This window comes from Heterocephalus glaber, unplaced genomic scaffold, assembly GCF_053883595.1.
Source record: "Heterocephalus glaber isolate CG9 unplaced genomic scaffold, H.glaber_assembly_v1.0 deba00000676, whole genome shotgun sequence".
NCBI classification, from domain to species: domain Eukaryota; kingdom Metazoa; phylum Chordata; class Mammalia; order Rodentia; family Bathyergidae; genus Heterocephalus; species Heterocephalus glaber.
Window position 1 is genome coordinate 21946907 of NW_028258156.1, and position 13549 is coordinate 21960455.

Consider the following 13549-nt stretch of genomic DNA (forward strand, 5'->3'; position numbering starts at 1 on the left):
CCCTTTTGACCATGACTCATAGTAAGAGATTTTTTATCATAATTTGGCTATACAATGGTACCTTGGTTCATGAACTGAATTTGATCTACAGTTTTGGAAAAGGTAGCCACATTTGTTGTTTGTATGGGAAAGATAGCTGTGGCCCTGTTTGTCACCCGATGCAGAGTTTGCAAAACAATAAAATTTTGCCAAATGCTTCTGTTTGTGAACCAAATTGTTTGCAAACAAAAGCACTTGTGAGCTGAGGTACTACTGCATACAAACCTGCAGATACACTCAAACCTATTATAGTACATACAAACACTCATACGTATGTTGCATGAAACGGTCATTACCTTTACTTCATAAAATAATCTGACATTTCTATTTTATTGGGTTATGTTAATCCACGACGTTATTTTCATGACCTGCTAATGGTTTGCATTTAGAGTCTCTCCGTTTTTTCATAGGGCCCTGAACTCTTGAACTGTATATAGTAGCTCTGCTGACAAGGAGCACAGTTGTTTCCTTTCTACCATTGTGAAGGTGCTTGCACTTTTTTCCTAGTATTCTAGTCTCCATGAGCATCGCTGTGGATGATTCCTTGGCTCCCAGGGCCTCACCCACCTAAGTGTATCCTGCCCAGGCAGTATCCCCATAACTCGAATTAATTGAGAAATTCCAACAGATTTTTTTATATAGCAGAATATTTCTACAGATGCACTGGATCTACAGAAACTCACTGAATTGATTCTAGCACTTTCTCAGTTTTTGATGAGACTAGGACAGCTTTTTTTTTTTTTTTTTGGTACCAGGGATCAAACTCAGGACCTTGTGCTTTCAAGGCAGGTTCTGGAACCACTGAGCTTAATCCCCCGCCTAGGACAGCTATTGTATCAACTCATCAAGACCCAGAATGAAAGCATAGAATGTTAGGATGTTCGTACCCAGGCCAATTGTGCAGTGAGGGGTTTGGCCCCAGTGCTTGAGAAGAGGGGGTCTGTGAACCTAAGCCACTGCCACTGTTCATGCCGTGGCTCTGGCCACTGCTCTGAGCTGTCATGCGAGGGAACTGACCTGGGAACACTTTACCCACGTAGCAGCTCCTCCAAGACCCCATCTTAGGACGAAACCAGCACAGAATACTCCTTATTCTGATACCCTACCTGCAGAAACATATTACAGATCTGTCTCTTCCAAAATTGGTCTCAGACAGCTGCAGTGAACATGTGTGCTTCCTCCTCCTACTTCGGCCGTGGGCTGGGGTGGGACTGTGTACATGTTAGGCCCTGGCTTTCACTCACCGGTCCCTTTCTGTGCGTTCCAAATCACACCAGAAACCAACTGAATGGCAGATAGTAGAGGATTGGCTAAATACACAGTCTTCGTAGGATCAAATATATGTAGCCATTAATAATTATTATACTGGCAGTTAATATCCACTGATATGAAAAATACTCCCTAATGCATCACTAAGTGAAAAAACAGGCTAGTAAGAAGATGTATAATATGATATCTTAAATAATAGTATGTGTTTGTAGAGAGAAGAAAAGCCAAAAAAGGATAAACATCAGAATATTTTTGGATAGTAGGATTGTCATCAGAGAGTTTTCTTTTCAGAGCTTTTTATATTGTTCAAATTTCATGCTTGAAGATATTTTTATAGTCAGAAAAGTCAGTAAGTTTTATTTTTAAATTCCTCTTGCACAGTTTTTCCCATTCAGAAATAACAAAGGCACTAAGGAACAATGTAAAATATACTGAGACATTACCGATTCAAGGAGAGGCAAGCCAGCAGCCGGAACCCCACCCCACCACACTCCAGAGGAGCTGGGTCTGCTCAAAGGCCGAGGCTGCCGGGGAGGGGAACAGCTGGCACATGGGGTCCTGTGCAAGCAAGGGGGGCGGTTGTGCCACCAGAGGGCTGGTGACAGACAAGGAGCGCAGCTGCCTGCTGCAGGGTGCTCCTGATGGTCATATTAGTGGACTGTTTGATTAAGCTGCAAGCTTCTTGCATACATTTACATCTTACTTGTGCATCAGAGCTCCTCCGGCTGCAAGACCCTTTTCCTACCCAGGAGAGATGCTTCCTCAGAAAGCTGCTGACATTAGCCATTTGCCCCCGGGTGGCTGTATTTCTCAGGAGACTGTGTCAGAGCTGCCAAGTCCCCATCCTGCCTGTCTCTCTGCAGCATGGCATTAGCACCTGAGCCCTGTTTGTGAGGCTGTTACCCTCACCCTCTCTGGCCACAGGCCTGGAAGCTCCGACCTCTGACATTGTCAGTGTGGGTCTGTTTACGGCTGAGGACACAGAAGAGACGACATGCCCTTCACCAGCTCAGGGACACAGACCTAGCCGTCAGGCAGGGCCGCCACCCTCACTGCTGAGGGACAGCTTGTCTCTGATGTTGTCCACAGCCTGCCTGGCAGCTCTGTTCCATTGAGGTTTAATGAGGGCGCAGTGAAAGCTGTCGGGAGATGAGGCTGTGTCCCATGGGTCTGTCAGCCTAAGGGTGCTGCAAGGAGGGAGCCATCAGTCAGAGCTACCTTTCACTGTGGGACTGGCTCTCCAGGTCCTCGGTTCATTGATGACCCAGGTGCTGCTGGAAATTCCAAGCTGTCCTGCCCGAGTTTCTGTTCCCCTGGGAGGAGGCCATCTTCCACTTGTAGCACTTCTGACGTGAAGACCCCAATGAAGACCCCAGATGCATTCTGACCTTTCTTCCTACTTGTGATCTGAGCCCCTTACTGCATTCTCTGAAATAACTGTTTCCCTGAGATTTCTGGATTCCTAGTTCCAAGCTTTGGATTTCAGCATGCCTCCTTCTGAGGTTTGGCTTGCCTTGGTGCCTGCTGCTGCTTTGGCAATGCTGCAAGTGCCCAGATAAACGCAGAACGCTGAATGAGTGTATTATCAGTTGTGTTGTTTTGAACAACCCTCATTTGACCATTGACCATGCGCCAGGCCTGTGCCAGGTGTCTCACAGACACTTCCTCCTGTAGCCCTCACAGCAGGTGTGGGCTGGGTGGGCCTGCGTTGGTACTCAGAACAGGCAGTGGCCAGGTTGCCGGGCCTGTGCCAGGACATGACCACTGCCCTACATCTCATCCCAGAAGTTCCCATTTGTTTTTGAATGTTCCTGTGTATTGTCCAGGAAGATGTCAGAAAAGTTTAAAGGGATTCTGGTGACAGCCTGCTGCTAACACGTTCACCTTATCTCCTTGCCCTCTGTCACATGTGGGCTCTCAGACAGGGCACCAGGAACATTCAGGTGAATGTACATCTGCATTGCCTGCAAGTATCCACCAAAAGTCCTGCCTCCCCTGTCACCTGGTCTGCGGGGATCTTCCAGTGAGACACTGAACCTCTCCACGCTGAGCCTTATTCACCCTATGTCATCCGCCCCTGTGACATTCTCTCCTGGGGCCTGCGTGGTTCCTTGTCCCCAAGCCACAAGCCAGAACCCCTAGCGAGCATCCTGCGGCCCTCTCCTGCAGGCCTCCAGCACTTCTCTCAAGACCCTGGTGCCCTGTCCCCCAGAGCAACCACATTTCCTCCCCGCCCTTTCCTATCAGGGCTGGGCCCCTCCCTAAGAGGAGGGAAAGCTGTCTGTGGTGGCAGGGGGCATGACGGGGTGCATGCAGGAGCAGCAGGACTTTGGTCTTCATCACTTCATGATTGGCCTTAGCAAGCTGACAGTGATGCGGCCCTTAGTTGCTGCAGTGTGAATCTCCTGTCTGGAAGTACAGTTGTTTCTCATGGACCCAGTCCTCCGCTAATTAACGCTACCTTCTGTTGAAAGTGTGCTATATTTAGAACAGTGTTCTCTAAGAATGACACTGTGACATTTAGGATAACTGCTTTTTATAACACCTTAATTAATTTTGTTTCATAAAGCACTTCAGATGGAGATTTACTTTTTAACTGGTGTTTCCAGTCCCACCTGGAATCAGGAGAAGGGAGGGCTCAGGCTGTGTTCTTTCCACCTCTTAAAACAAGCAGCAGAAATAAAATGTCTGCACTTGATGTTTGGAGGTAATTATGTCAGGGATGCAGAATACAAGATCAAGGCCAGTTCTCCCCTTTGTGCTCTTGTAGCAGTTCTGCTGATGGCTGATGTGGAGGACTTGATCTTGTCAGACAAACAGCTTCTGTGACCAGGAGCTCTGCAGGGACGGGCATTGCCAGGAGACCCCAGGTTAAATGGCACCTTTGCCCCACGGCCTGATGGCTCCTCATTCCCTGCCTCTGCCCCACTTCTTGTCTTTCTTGTCTTTTTGTCCTCTGTCCTTCTTTGTATCATGTGCAGTTTACATTAACAAAGTACTGAAGACAGTAAAACCACAAATATCAGAAAAACTAATGTAAACCATAAAACTAGTTTAATTGCTGAGTTTCAAATTTTGCTTTAAATTTCCCAATGACAAAGATCAAAGAGAAACAGAATCATCTAATTCCCATCATCAGAAAGAAGGGAAGGTTTCTCAACTCAAAGAGCACTTCACTGGCAGCCCTTCTGGCCCTTCTTGTGCGTGATGCATTTCTTACCTCTTGTTGCACCAGAACACTTCGTCTCTGAGTTTAGGTAGTTTGACTGTCATGTGTTTTGATGAACTTCTCTATGGGCATGGAGACCTCTTTACTTTCTGAACCTGGGTGTTACTGGCATCATTCCGGAGGTTTGAGAAATTTTCAGCCACCCTTACTTTAAATGTGTTTGTAAAACTTCTTTTATTCAAATCTGAGTTCTCTTGGTGGTTTCCAATAATTCCTATAGGCTTTTTTCATTCTCTTTCATTCTTTTTGGTCCGATAGTTGGATAATTTAAAATATTCAGAGCTGGGCGTGGAGGTACATGCCTGTACTCCCAGCACTCTGAGAGGCTGAGGCAGAAGGTTCTCAAGTGTAAGCCCAGCCAGGATAATTTAGTGAGATACTGTTTCAAGATATAAAACTTTTTTTAAAATCTGGGGATGTAGCTCAATGTAAAGGACCATAGTGAGTCAAAGGAAATTCTTTCTTCAAGCTCACTGATGCATGCTTGTTCAAGTTTGCTATTGAAGTTTTCTCTTGAAATTTTCAATTCAGTCATTGTTTTCTTTAAGATTTTTTATTTTTGTCAGTTTTCTTCTTTTCTTCATGTATTCTTTCCCAAATTCCATTTAATTTTTTATCTGTACATTCTTGTAGTTTGCTGAACTTCCTTAGGATGCTTGTTCTGAATCCCCATTTCTGTCAGGTCTGTTGTTAGAGCTTTTTGAGTTTCTTCTGGTGGTGTCTGATTCCCTGGCCCTTTGTAGGCCCTGTGTCCTTGCAGTGGTGTCTGTGTACCTGAGGAGATAGCTGCCTCTCCTGACCTGCACAGCCAGAGCTGCAGTGTGTAGCCTGGGACTGTGATGGCCCAGTTGCTGCGACCCTGATAGGGGGACCACTGCAAGCATCTCCAGTTGGCTGGCTGCTGCCTGAGCTCTGAGTCCAAGTGAGGCTGCTGGCTCGGCAGCAGTCACCCTGATTGATGGGACCGCAGGGTGGCTTCCCAGCAGGCACGGGGCTGGCCACTGGCTTTAGGCTGCATTGCTGATCTGCATGGATTGGGCTGGAGCCTGGGCTCCATGAAGTAAGTACTGAGGTGGGCTCTGAGTCTAAGGGGTGCCGCTGTCTGTACCTAGCTCAGGCCCCTGTGCCCCTGTGCCTGTGGGAATACACTGTGACCGGGTCCCCTGCCCTGCAGGGCCTTGCTGTGAGTCAGATGCTGGCATGAGGCCTCCTCTCCAGGGACTCGAGCCAGTACGCTTTGTGCCAGGATTCTGGGAGCAGCCTTGCAGCTGGGCCGTGTCATGAGCTGATACCTCAGTGCCACCCCTAGCTGCGTGCCACTTGTGGTGAGTGCTGCTGCCCCTGTTTCTTGGGAAGCCACCCAGGAGAATCTGAGAATGTTCAGAAGCTGGGCTCTGCTGCTGGCTTTCTCTTCTTGCTTAGGAACTGTGCACCCAGGGCAGCCTGAGTGGCACCATACCTGTGGGGTGCGGTGGGGTCCAAGTGTGGCCATTCCTTACCCTGCTGGGGAAGCTAAGGCAGGCTGTGTGGCACATGGCTGTGTTGGTCCTGTTTCTGAATTTGAGAGTTTCGCTGTACAAACTGTAAGCCAAAATAAACCTTTTCTTCTTTAAGTTGTGGTGTCTGGTATTGTGGCTCAGCAGAGAGAAAGTAAGACAGTGCCTGGTCCTTGGCAAGTGCCGTAAGTGTGGCCATCGCTGTTGCTGCTGATTATAAGCACACCTCCCCCTGCCAGACATAGTGCCATGCACAGACAAGGCCTGACAGGGAGGCCCGCAGTCTGCATCCAAGTTCCCTCCGCAGCATTGTCGTACCAGAGGAGGTGCTTGCCAGGGCCCTGAAACTGCGTGCCATGGAGTACTGTGAAATGACTCGGGCCTTGGACTCTGGCAAGGCGGATGCACTGTGCCACTGCCCCCAAGGCCACAGGCAGGCCCTAGGCACACTCCCAGGGAACTCAGACCTCCCTCTCTGGCTTTCTGGTGAGAGACGATGAAGATGAAGTATTTCCTTTCCCCAAAACTAAAGAAAATAAATGACAGAATGTTATTTGATAAAGTACTTGAAATTAGAACAACCCCTGCGCAGATAAATTATATTTGAAGAATAGTTAATATGAAGACATTTTTCTCTAATAATATTCTAGATCTAGCAAGAACTAGTTATCTGTTGAGGGCGCTATTGGCTCTTAAGACCTTACTAGTTGAGCCGGGGATTTAGCTCAGTGGTTCCGGCGCCTGCCTCAAAAGTGCAAGGTCCCAAGTTCGATCCCCGGTACCAAAAAAAAAAAAAAAGACCTTACTAGTGCAAGAGAGGAAGAAACTCCCATTTCACACAGGCCTCCGTTCCTGGGTGGGTTGATGAAGGTGAGTGCAGGAGGTGGGAAGATAGTGCCCTTTCTTGTGGCCAGATCAGCTCGCCTGTCAGGAAATGGTGCTGCCAGCTGCCTCCTGAGATTCAGTCTCTGATGCTCAGCTTGTAGTCATCAGTTCTTGTCCATCAGAGCTCAGAGGAAAGGAGGGATGAATAATGGTTTTAAATCATTCTTGCTGGTCTTTCTAATTTTTAATTTTTTGCTGTGGGGTTGTGTTGCTCATCTCAAACTTTGCTTAAGCAATCCTCCTGCTTCAGCTTCCTGAGTAGCTGGGACTACAGGCGTGAACTGCCATGCTGGCTTCTTGCCATCCTTTTGCACAAGTTGGTAGGTGACTGGTAATGGCATGGGTTTGCCTACATACCCCTCCTGTGAAATTGTGATAGTGAGACCCGGAAATGTAGTGCAGGGAGTTACACTAACTTTTGATGGAATGGCTAGCAAAGTAATAACTGTATGCAGAGGCATAATTGCCATTTTGAAAAGTTGTGTAGAAAATGTTATGCTTTATCCATATTAGATTATAGCCCAAAGACGGATTGTATGTAAAATGAAAGCTGAAAGCATTGGCCAAGGTAAGTATCTATTAGTGATACCATCGAAGACTTTATTTTGCTTTATTTGATTTGAGCCTGTTAATTAAATGAACTCTAGGAGGGATTTTGCTGAGTAAACTGGAAGTAACATCAGACCCATTGCCCGGTGATCGGGTTCAAGGGAGGAGCTGAGAGACAGCACCCTGCGTGCGTGCGTGCATGCGTGTGCGCGCCGGGCTGAATGGAGCGCTTTGTAGTTTCCTGCCTAGGAAGAATATTATTGTTGGAGCGGAATGCTTCTCCCACCTCGTCGCCTCCGAACAGCAACAGCAAGCTAACCTCTGCTCTTTCCCCTTCTAGACCACTGCTCTTCCAGACAAGTGAACATGTGGCCAACAGCCCCACGCTGGGGGAGATCATTCCGTTCAGCATCATCCTTCAGTTTCTGTTCACCAGAGCGCCGGCTGAACTGAAGTCCCCCTTCCAGGTAAAGACTGCAGCAGGCTCTCTGGGAGCCCGGCCACGTGGAGACCCTGCGGTGAGCAGAGCTCAGGAAAGAAGGCTTCTGCTGCCCAGTGTCTGCTTTCGGGGCAGTGCAAAAAGTTACCCGAGCAACCTAGAATTAGCCCTTTAAATAATAACGTCTTAAGTCATTCATGTTCTCAGAGCTTTTTATTGGAGATCCTATTTCCTTGTCTAGCTCCCATAAATTAGCAGGTCCTGAAGCCTTGGTAGTCAGGAAGGTGGCAAGCAAGGCGTGTGCCGCCTTCCGAGCGCGGCCGGCAGGGCTCTGCGGTCCCTTTCCTGTCCGCGTCCCCAGGCAAGCTGCCCGACGCGCACCTGCCTCCCTCCCTCACTGAAGACCGTGTTCTCTCCTCTCTGCCACCCGCAGAGGGCAGAGTGGTCGCATGCACGTTTCTCCCAGTGGCTGGACGACCACCCATCTGAGAAGGACCGGCTCCTGCTCATCAGGTAAGTCTGGCCTGGGGGCTCCTGTCTGTGCTGGGCTGCGGGGTAGGGGGTGGAGGGGGGTCCGGGTGCGGTGGACGCGGGCCGCCCCACTAATCACCCGGGCGCCCGCGGGCTGCAGCACCGGCAGTGAATGGAACAGGAGAGCCAGCTACTCCCTCCCCTGACCCACACACCCACTGCGGCTGCTCTGCGCCTGCTGCATCCACCTTTGGGCCACCTGCCGTGACAGTCACCGTGGCCCCATGCTTTCTGCGTCGTTTGCACAGGCTGCAGTTACTGAATTGGAGGAGCTCAGTATGTGTGAGCTCTGAAAGTGCCAAGTGGAACACAGGCAGTAGTAGGAAGCGAAGACCGCTGTTGCGGTCCCACGTGCGTGTCCTCAGCCACGCGCCCAGGCACACACACCTCAGACCCGCCGTGCCCAGGATGCCATGCTTGAGCATCCTCCAGCCTTGCCCTCCTCCGAGGTAGCCCCTTTCTTTCCTAGCCCTGCAGCCCTCCAAGATGCTGACCACCACCTCCTCCCGAGGCTCCTGGGCAGGCCCGGGCACTGTTACAGATGCTGGGCCCACAGAGCATTGTGTGAGCCTGCAGGAGGGCCGCGGGGTGGCAGTGCAGCCTTGCGCTCTGGGGGCCTCCGAGACCCAGTGGGCGGGTCCATCATCAGCCCTGACCTCTCTGGCCCTGGCCCCTCTCCTTCCATTTCCCATGTTTAATTACTTGGCTCTTTTTCACACATCCTGTCTGCCTTTGGTCCCGGGTGAGCTCGTGGCCTCTTCTGTACTTCCTGGGCTCAGTCTAGGCCTTGTGGAGAACACAAGGCCTCAGGCCAGGAACCCTGCTGTCATATATCACCGCGGGAACTCCCAACTCCCAAATGTTGACAGTGAATCATCTCTCCTTGGGCCTTCTTGCGCTCTGTCTGCCCTGACGTGGTTGGGAGCCAAACTAAAGCACCTGTGACTCCTCAGAGGACCCCAGCACCCTTATCCTCTAGTGCAGGGGTGGCAAACCTGTGGCCTGCTCACCATAGCAGGCTGTTTGTTAGTACTGCGAGCTCTGAAAGGTCCACCAGCACTTCTCTGTGCTCTGTGCTTCTCGGAAACGGCTCTTGAAACCATTCGTGAGCAGCTCTCTGGGGGACTGGGCCCAGCGCCCGGCCAGCCTCTGCTGATCTCAGGCTGGCGCCCAGCTGGGCGGGGCTACATGGTGAGGCCCCTGGCCCCGTGGGCACACAGAGTGTGGGCCAAGCTCAGCCCAGCCTCACCCGCTCCACTGCACCCTCTGGGTTCTGAGCCCCATCTGGATCTCCTAGAGCCCCAGGTGCTCCAGTGGGAGATTATTCCAGGTGTGTGGCTCCCCTGAGGAGGCTCCTGAGATCAGAGAAAAACAGCATAGCTTCTGAGAGCAGCCGGAGCCCTGAGGTGCAGTGTCCAGAGCCTCCTGGCGCCTGTGTGGGTGGAGACTAGGTTAGCCCAGGGCCTGCCCCTTTCCCTGAGCAGCCGACTGGACGGGTGCTGGGTGCCAGTGGAGCCTGCATTCCTGTGACTGGCCAAGCCCTTCGACTCCCGCCTGCACCCAGCGGGCTGCACTAACCCAGGGATTTGCCGTCTCTGTGAACTGTTTTCCTGATGCCCAAAGGTTCACTCACTCAGCAGCAGCCCGTCAGGGATTGAGGGCTTAGTTAATTGAGCAGGGCTCATCTTCGTCTTCTTCACAAGTTGGGATGAGTTCATCCACAGCAGTTGTCCTGTGCTGGGTACATCACAAATCTGTTTTCTTTAGCTTCTTTTTAAAAATGTCTCCTGAGTGATTTCATCAGCAGTGCTGTTGCTAGCCCTATATTTAGCACTGAAAATCATGCTCAGAAATCCTGTCATGCTTTTTAAATAAGGCCCACCCATCCTTCCACACACGGCTGCTACCAGAACCTCATGCCCTGAGCTGGGGATTCTGCAGACTGCACCGCACTGTGGCCTGGCTCCTGGTAGGCAAAGGCCCTCCACCCCAGGGACTGTGCTGTCATACGCTGTGCTGCACAGCTTGCATCCCTACACACCACACACCACACACCACACCCACCGATGTGTGTCCTTCCCCTGTGGGTAACCCAGGGCGAGCACTGCTCTTTAAATGTCAGTCCGTTTGTTTTAGCTTCTGGGGCAAACCCTGTCTACGCATCCTGTTGCTCCCAGCACAATCTCCTCAGCTGGCATAAAGTAGGGCAGTGAGGACAGCAAGTGCTGCTGCTGCATAAATGGCACACAGTGGCCACTCCTGCTTTCTCGGTTTCCTTTTGACACGAGATGTTTTTCTGGAGCCTGAATGAAAAGTGGCTGAGTTAATTTTAAGTCAGAGTAATCGCAGACTCAGGAGCCAGGTGGGGTGGGTGGGAAGCTGGCCCGTCCAGCCCCTGGCAGGGGCCCCACTGTGTGGCCTGGGTGTGGAAGCGGTGCCTGCTCAGCCTGTGTCCTGTGGTGCCGACCTGTTGTCAAGGAAGGGGAAGGATTGTCTGAAACCTTCACTTCCAGTATTTGAGGTGGATCAGCAATGCTTCTTCCGGCCCTCTGAGAAGGAGCACATATAGGTCAGACTTGTCCATGGGCTCTGCAGGCCTAACGCTTCTCTTATCTGTAGTCTGTCAGAAAATGTTCTGTGCTGTTCACCGCCCTGGACCTCTGCTCACGCCATTGTGCAGGGCCATAGGCTGCACACCGTTCCTCTGTCCAGAGTTACTGTGTGAGACTCTGGGGCCCTGTAACACTGGGTGCTTCCTGGGTTTGGGAGCTGAGGGCCTGAAATGAGCCCGAGGCCAGCGTGGGGCGTCTGGAGGAGAAGCCTGGGCTTTAACTGCCTTTGCAGGCTGGAGGTATATCTAAGTCAGTGTGCACTTCAGCACTAATCATGCAGAATGTTTAATGCCTGACAGAAATCCACTTTGTTTTCCATAAAAACCTCTACTTGGTTAGTGGGGGTCACTGTGAGAAGTGTTGCCATGTTACCATAAGCCCTTTCTGTAGTACTGATCTGAGGGGTTTTTCCCCAGTAAGAACTATGGTTACAAACCAGAGTTGCACCCAACTCTTACATAATGCTTGGCCTGCCTTCCAAGAAAGCTAATGTTTTGCTGAAGCATATGAAGTAATTTAATAAATGCTTGAAAATCTTGCTCTGATTTTATGTAGGAGGGCTGCTTAATCTGTTTTTCTCTCCATAGCTCTGATGTTTTTGATGAATCCAAAAAAAAAAAACCCCTCATTTCTGAGCCACTTTTTACATATTGTATAATTTATATAATTTCTTATCCTTTTGAATGCAAATGAAACTAAATTGATTTTTAGCATTTATTAAACAAGAATGGATGTAATCCATTCGTTACAGGACAATTTTCTATGAATTTCAACATATTTATTTCTTACACACAGACACCCTGTGAATCTGTAAGGATGACATTTGTGGAGTGGGGACAGTTGCCCAGAATGGCATAGCAACTAGAAAAGTATTAAAAGAAGCAAGTTTTTTCCTAGAGAAATTGCTCCATTAAAGAGTCAGCTCTGCGCCTCACAAAACATTGTTCTCTTGACAGCGTGAAATTCCATCTTGCAGCCAGCTGAGAATTGTGTATTAGTGGAGCTTGGGACTGAGCAAGTGAGCTAAGGGTTGCTGTTGGCAGACATCTTGTTAGGAGGTGGCCATCCCTCCACGGGGCCCATTTGAAGGACTCATGCCCTGAACAGAGTGGAGCCAGCCCTCAGCAGTCGAGGCTGCTGATACCAAAGCCAGACATCTCCACAGATGTGTGCAGCTCCAAGGTGCTCTCCGTTCTTCTGTGCTGTCTGGAGTTAGGGAGGGCTTTAATGAAACACTTGAGGCTGAGTCCTAAGAGACAGGAGCTCTGCAAAGGGCATTCCAGAGATAGGGAAGTGAGATATTCAGTAAGGCTGGAGATGCCTCTTACTAGGGAGAGGCATGGTCACAAACACCCTTGATCTCTGCTTGGGCAGGCAGTGAGGTTGGTGAATAGTCACAGTGAAGCTCTTTGCACCAAAAGGAAACTGGTGATTCCTTTGCCTTTTTAGGGCACACCAAACTGTCTAAAAGCCATCAGCCAGGAAAAGGCCAGGTGGAGACTGATGATGAAGCCGGCATTCAGCTGGGTTGTGTATTTGGGCATTAGCCTATAGGGAATAGGGCATGACAAGCGACATTACGCTCCAAGAAGGGCACAGGCAGGAAGGCCACCACCCAGAAGCTGACAGCAGTCATCAGGTCACAAGACAGCAAAGGCTCAGACAGGGCAAAGGGAGAACAGGGCTGAATGGCTCAGTGTGAAGCGTTCGAGGTAAATTCAAGGCTGATGGTGGATCAGGTGTAGGAGAGGTCAGAGACCATTAGCTGGTGCCCTGTATTGAAAAGGGGAGGTAGGAAAACACTGCCCTAGGTTTCTGACAGGTTGACTTGTAGGGATGTAATCTAGAGAGAGGTCAGGCCTGGAAACAGGAACTGCAGAAATGAATTCCATGTTCAGGTGGTTGGTATAGCAGGTGGGACAAAGTTGAGGGGAGGTTACCAGAGCTTGCACCTGGCTGACCAGGTGTTTGGGAGCAACAAAACCAGGCCAAGTCAAACCTAGATGGGATGAGACTGTAAGCTGAGTATCAACCTACATCTTTAGTGTGAAATTTTGAAGAAAACAGTGATCGTGAGAAAAATGTTTGTATACTTGCCACTTGAATAAGCCAGTAATGATCTCGGAACCATTCTAACCCCACTTACACAGGTGTTCTGGTTCACAGATTGACAAACTTTCTGTAAAAGGCCATACATTTAGATTCAGCAGGCCAGGTGATGTTTGCCTCAGCCTTTCACTGGGCTATAGGGCAGGAAGCAGCATGGGGCTGCACTGGCCTAATCCATGAGAGTGAGTATTCAGACTATTTACCATGTCATTCATCAGAAATACTCCACTCGTGGGCTCTTCATAGCCATCATATATAAGGAGTGTCACATACCTATAGTGTCACCGCCAGCACACCTTGTGAAGGCAGAGCCTGTGCCCCTGGGCATGATGAGACTGAGTCCAATACAGACCGAGAATGGTAAGCACAGCCACCAGTGTGACACTCCCAG

General features: G+C 49.9%; 1 protein-coding gene across 5 annotated transcripts in view; it reads left to right on the forward strand.

Moving 5' to 3' along the window:
- The window catches only part of Cog5 (component of oligomeric golgi complex 5), a 316280-nt gene that overhangs the window by 299515 nt on the left and 3216 nt on the right, over positions 1 to 13549 (forward strand). For all 5 annotated transcript variants that reach the window (XM_087206494.1, XM_087206496.1, XM_087206495.1 and 2 more), the window contains 2 exons: positions 7808 to 7934; positions 8340 to 8419. In XM_087206494.1, the coding sequence (XP_087062620.1) occupies positions 7808 to 7934; positions 8340 to 8419 (207 nt within the window). The remainder of the gene's footprint in view (positions 1 to 7807; positions 7935 to 8339; positions 8420 to 13549) is intronic.